This window comes from Babylonia areolata, chromosome 9 (genome assembly GCF_041734735.1).
Source record: "Babylonia areolata isolate BAREFJ2019XMU chromosome 9, ASM4173473v1, whole genome shotgun sequence".
NCBI classification, from domain to species: Eukaryota; Metazoa; Mollusca; class Gastropoda; order Neogastropoda; family Buccinidae; genus Babylonia; species Babylonia areolata.
In genome coordinates this window covers 8,165,995-8,172,309 of record NC_134884.1, presented here as the reverse complement: position 1 = coordinate 8,172,309, position 6,315 = coordinate 8,165,995, and the positions used below count along the sequence as shown (strand labels likewise).

At 43.0% G+C, this 6,315-nt stretch overlaps 1 protein-coding gene across 3 annotated transcripts in view; it reads right to left on the bottom strand.

Moving 5' to 3' along the window:
* The window catches only part of LOC143286041 (uncharacterized), a 34,686-nt gene that overhangs the window by 6,306 nt on the left and 22,065 nt on the right, over positions 1 to 6,315 (bottom strand). For all 3 annotated transcript variants that reach the window (XM_076593566.1, XM_076593568.1, XM_076593567.1), the window contains exons 8-9: positions 4,289 to 4,424; positions 2,471 to 2,617 (exon numbers count right to left, since the gene is read on the bottom strand). In XM_076593566.1, the coding sequence (XP_076449681.1) occupies positions 2,471 to 2,617; positions 4,289 to 4,424 (283 nt within the window). The remainder of the gene's footprint in view (positions 1 to 2,470; positions 2,618 to 4,288; positions 4,425 to 6,315) is intronic.

The following is a 6,315-nucleotide window of genomic DNA, read 5'->3' as shown; positions in this document are numbered from 1 at the left end:
ATCCCCCACCCAAAGACTTTAGCCAGGGGCTTTTGGCCAATGGGTCGTTAAACTCCACTCCACAGCCAAGTACACACCCCACATTGACAAGGACAGGGTAGAGAGAGAGAGAGAGACAGAGACACTGAGAGACAGAGACTGAGAGACAGAGACAGAGACAGAGAGACAGACAGAGAGACAGACAGAGACAGGCAGAGAGGGACAGACAGAGACAGAGATACAGAGAGACAGAGACACAGAGAGAGAGGCAGACAGAGACAGAGAGACAGAGACAGAAAGAGAGGGACAGAGACAGACAGACAGAGACAGTGAGACAGGCAGAAACAGAGAGAGGGACAGAGAGACAGAGACAGACAGAGACACAGAGACAGAGAGAGAGACAGACAGACAGAGTTCTGAAAAGCTGTTTACTGGCATTCTAAATGAAAGCATTCATAACTTTTTTAGAAGGTAATGATTTGTAAGGTAACGAACAAGCCAGGGTTTTTTGAAAAGCTGTTCCACCATGGACCACATCTTTTCAAACCCTTTTGTATGGCACACACACATTCACTTACACACATACAATCCCCCTTCCACCACAACTCAACCCTCCGACCCCCCCCCCACCCCACACACACACAAACCTCTCTCTCTCAGTCAGTAACTCCACACACACCCAGAAGACACATACACAAACCAAACACACACACACACACACACTCAGAGATCCCAACTCCTGTCAAGTGTTTGTAGGAACAATCAGGAAATTTGGTAGGAACAGTTTGAATTTGGTAGGAACACTCTGACTCCGAGCCACATCAGCAAACTTACATTTTACCTGCAAGGCATACAAACACTTTATTCAGCCATGTTCCCTCTTAAGTTGATTAAATTGATTGGTTCACCCAATGCTGTTTCAGTGTAAACACACATGGTCAGCAGTGACTGCCCTGGCCTCGTCATCAATAGGTTTAGAGCGTCTGGTTAATATTACAACAGGAAAGCATGTGACACTGCAATGTAGTCAAAAATGAACTCGTCGGAACAATTTTGACTGATTGAAGACATACTTTGACAAAAAATACAGACAGAAAATACAAAAAAATTTTTAACCATATGAAGAGCACAGGAACAGGAGTCACGATGGCTGCCAGAAAAACAAGGGCGCTAGTCAGGGTGGCGAAGGGGAGGTTACCTACTTCCGGGAGATTATCGGCTGTAACTACTTTCATTTTCTCCGTATAGGTGGATAGTAGTTTGCACAGGACAGGAATGTCAGACCCCTGCTGGAGTCTGCACTAGTGGGTCATGGTTAAGTATGTGTTGTTAAATACGATAACAGTTGGCATCTCTGCACCCTCACACCCACACAAAAACACACACCCCCAACACCACTTCCCCACAACAAAAAGGCGAAAGATTTTCTCGTTTTTTGAAGAGAAACCAGATCCCGCTTCCCCCCGTCCCGCCTCTCACACACACCCTTCCAATATAATGCTTTTTCTTTCTCCAATCACTGAAACTCACCCTCTCCATTTTAGATTTTGTACTCTATCTTTTCCACATTCTGTTCTCTCTCTCTCTCTGTCTGTCTGTCTGTCTGATCTTCACAGATATCGTTACAAAGCAACATGTCATTCTGAACAATTGTGCCCACTATGCAAAGAATCAAGAGAGGATGAAGTTCACTTTGTTTTAAAATGCCCTGTGTTGACTGACTTACGAATACAATTTATTCCCCCCAAATATTATATAAATCCATGCTTGTTTCGGTTATGTTTATTAATGGCATCTAACGATGAAAACACCATACGTAGTTTTGCTATGTATCTTTATAAAGCACTGCAATTAAGAGAGACATTCATTTCTTAGATTCACTGATAGTTTGTTGTGAATGACGTTATATTGTTTATATTACCAATTGCAATGACACATGTAAAGCTGTTATTACCCCCTATTCATATGGGGCTATGGCCTTAATTGAATAAACCATCTTGAATCTCTGTATGTCTGTCTGTCTGTCTCTCTTCCTTTCTTAGTCCCCTCCCCCTTGCCCCCCCGCCCTCACCCCCACCTCAACCACCCCCCTTTTCATTCAAATATACAGAAATGTCGATTTCTAATAAATACTAACAATCATCATTATGACAGGAATGATAATAATCCAAATAATAATATCACTGTAAACATTGATGCGATAACCCCCCTGTTGTAAAAATATTGCTGCGATACCCCCCCCCCCCCCCCCACCCTCTCCTCGATATCCCCTGTTATAAACATTGACGCGATAACACCTGTTGTAAACACTGGCGCTATGACCTCTGTTGTAAACACTGATGTGATATCCCCTGTAAAATAAAAATTGAAGCGAAAACCCCCTGTTGTAAATATCATCTATTTTCAGTCTAATATCATCATCTTAGACGAACAGACTATAAACAAATAAACGAACGACCCCCGCAACAACAACAACAGAATGTCAACAGACCTTCCTGTCCTCCACGTCCAGAGGCATGAGGATGAACCCTGGGGAGAAGGACTGCATGAACTCATCCTCCACCTCTCGGGGCACATGCTCTATTGACTTGCGCCGCAGCTTGATAGACAACTTGTGCCAGCTGGACGTCGTTGACACCTGTAACACACACACACACACACACACACACACACACACACATACTCATTCAATCAAAGGTATCCCAGTAACTTTCATTTGGGTGCCTGCAACACCCACATGCACACACATTCGATCAAAGGTATCCATGTAACTTTCATTTGGGTGCCTGCAACACACACACACACACACACATTCAATCAAAGGCATCCATGTGACTTTCATTTGGGTGCCTTCTCACTGTGGAATTTTTGCAAATGAGAGGGCAGATCAGGCTGCCAGAAAGGCAGCAGGAAACAGCAAAGGCTCAATCCTCCTCAGTATCCAATTAGATCTACAAGAGTGTTGTAGGCGTATAGAAAAAGTTGTCAAGTGATCAACACCAGAACATGAACATAGGCTAAAAGATTTAGACGTCCAATGTTACTGTCACTGCATGAAGAGTTACAGCAAGCAACCCCAAGGCTTTCCTAAATGATTTATCTGTCTCCCAGCCAAGACCAGTTAGAAGTTTAATTTATCGATTCCGTTTTAATGCCCTTTGAACTAAATTTTGCAAAAAAATATACAGTGTCTGTGTGGAAAAGAAGTCAATGTCTACCACATACTTGTCCAGTGTCCAAAAGGAAGACAACTGTTCTTTAAAAAAAAAAAAAACAACAACTAGCCAACCAGTTTCCATCAAACACATATTTGTCCTTAGGGGATCTTTTGAATAATTATTCATTATTTAAAAAAAAATTCTGAATGTTTGATTCAAAGTCCTGTTGGTATCTACCTTTGACTGATCACGTAAGCATGCTTTTTTTGCTTTAAAATTTTTTTTTACTGTTATATGGATATTCAATGCACTGTTATAATTCACATTAAAATTCACTGTTCGTCCAGTCCTTCGTAGCTCTTCCTTTTCCACTAGTGGCGCTACTCACCACAGTCATCCCTCTTCTTCTCATGTACCCCACCCCTCATCTCTCATGCACATATACACACTCCCCCCTCCCCCGACCCCACCCCACCCCCCTCTCTGTCTAATATCACTAAACGGTGAAAAGACGTCAAACTAAAGAAAGAAAACACACACACACAAATACACACACATGCATGCGCACATGCATGCACACACACACATATGCCCTTGCACTCACACCAAAATCCAAACACAAATTGTGTGAATGACTGGTATGAAAGTACTTTGATACCTTTATCATCATTACCATTACTATTCTCATCATTATTTTCAGTATCATAACTATTATTATTTCTATCATTATCATCATAACTATTACCTGCCAGTTTCTTCTTCTTCTTCTTCTTCTGCATTCGTGGGCTGCAACTCCCACATTCACTCGATGTACACGAGTGGGCTTTTACGTATATGACCATTTTTACCCCGCCGTGTTGGCAGCCATACTCCGCTTTCAGGGGTGTGTATGCTGGGTATATTTTTGTTTCCATAACCCACCGAACGCTGTCATGGATTACAGGATCTTTAACGTGCGTATTTGATTTTCTGTTTGCATATACACGCAAAGGGGGTTCAGGCACAAGCAGGTCTGCACATATGTTGACCTCAGAGATCGGAAAAATCTCCCCCCCCTTTTCTCACCAGGCGCCGTCACCGAGATTCAAACCCAGGACCTTCAGATTGAAAGTCCAATGCTTTAACCCCTCGGCTATTGCGCCCGTCATTACCTGCCAGTGAATGTTGCCGTACAGATCAAAGGAGGACATTCTGCCCAGGGCGCTGAAGGCGATCAGATCGTAGTCCTCCTTCTTCGTCAGGTGATGACCCAGCAGGTGTCGCAGTATACCCCCCTTTTTGGCCACACTGAAACAGTGCAGTGCCTCACACGCTGTCACGTTTGTTCATACAGAGACCAGCTAGTGGAGCGATGGCCTGGAGGTAACGCATCTGCCTAGGAAGTGAGAGAATCTGAGCGCGCTGGTTCGAATCACGGTTCAGCCACCGATATTTTCTCCCCCTCCACTAGAACCTTGAGTGGTGGTCTGGACACTAGTCATTCAGATGAGATGATAAACCGAGGTCCCATGTGCAGCATGCACTTAGCGCACGTAAAAGAACCCACGGCAACTAAAGGGTTGTTCCTGGCAAAATTCTGTAGAAAAATCCACATCGATAGGAAAAACAAATAAAACTGCAAGCAGGAAAAAATACAAAAAAATGGGTGGCGCTGTAGTGTAGCGATGCGCTCTCCCTGGGGAGAGCAGCCCGAATTTCACACAGAGAAATCTGTTGTGATAAAAAGAAATACAGATACAAATACAAATCTTGAGTCTTCTTCTTCGTTTGTGGGCTGCAACTCTCATGTTCACTTGTATGTACATGAGTGGGCTTTTACAAGTACGACCATTTTTACTCCGTTTTTGGGGTGTGTGCATGCTGGGTATGTATTGCTTCCATAACCCACCGAACGCTGACATTGATTACAGGATCTTCAATGTGTGTATCTGATCTTCTGCTTGCGTATACACACTAAGGGGGTTAAGGCACAAGCAGGTCTGCATCTTTTTTAACCTGGCAGATCGGAAAAATCCCACCCTTTACCCATCCGGTAACGGCCAAGCAGATGTCGCAGGATAGCCCCCTTTTTGGCCATACTGAAACAGCCTCACGTGCTGTAGCATCTGCTCATACAGAAACCAGGTTATCCGGAGTCACCTTGTAGTCATTTCTATTCATAATAATCATTATGATGAGTTCATACCTAAACCAGGTTATCTAGGGTCAACTGCTGTCATTTCTATTAATAACATTAGTAATCATTATGATAAGTATTCATAAATCACTCGATCTTAGCACTGGAGGCCACCAGAGCTCACAGTTAGCAACAACATGGGGGAAAAGAATGGTCATAAAAATTAGGAACGCTAGCGCTAGCAGTTAGCATATCACTGCCTTCGGACGATTCCAGATACGCTACACCACATCTGCTAAGCAGATGCCTGACCAGCACCATAACACAATGTGCTCAGTTAGGCCTTGAGGGGGAAAAAAAGAAGATATATATATTTATTTATTTATTTATTTTATTTATCTAAATCAGTTAACTAGTACCAAATACCACTGTCTACCGATTCACAAATAAATCAGGTTATCTGGTACAATGGAGCCCCAGCCTCTCAGTATAAAACATCCGATTGACTGGGACTGCTGGGGTCTACATGAGATCAGACACAAACATTTCACAGCTGGCTCCATGAACATTTTGTTCCGGTATAATTCCCCAGGGCACACTTTTTCACCTCCTGAGGGAAATCAATATTTCTAACTTGATTCAGATATAATGTTGACTGAAACAGCAGAAGACGAATTAGTCTTTTTTAATATTAACTCTTTCACACCACCATTGGTGACTTTAGCTCTTTAGCTGACAAGACAGTGCACTGCCATAGGTGACTTTAATCAACACCAAAGAGTCGTGTAAAAAAAGACCAACAGAACAATGACTAACCTTTTCCCCCTGACCAAGTTTGAAGTGAACAAGTCCATTGAATTTGTGCTGTTTTGACATGACCAGAAGCCTGGGACTAAGAGCATCGTATCTCAAATATTTGGGACTGGGGAGCATTTTTTTTTACACAGAAACTTGGCGGTGGAAGGGTTAAACTTTATGTGGACTGAGCGAGATGTGGTTAAACTGATGATGGGAGCATTTTTTCACACACAAACTTGGCGGTGGAAGGGTTAAACTTTATGT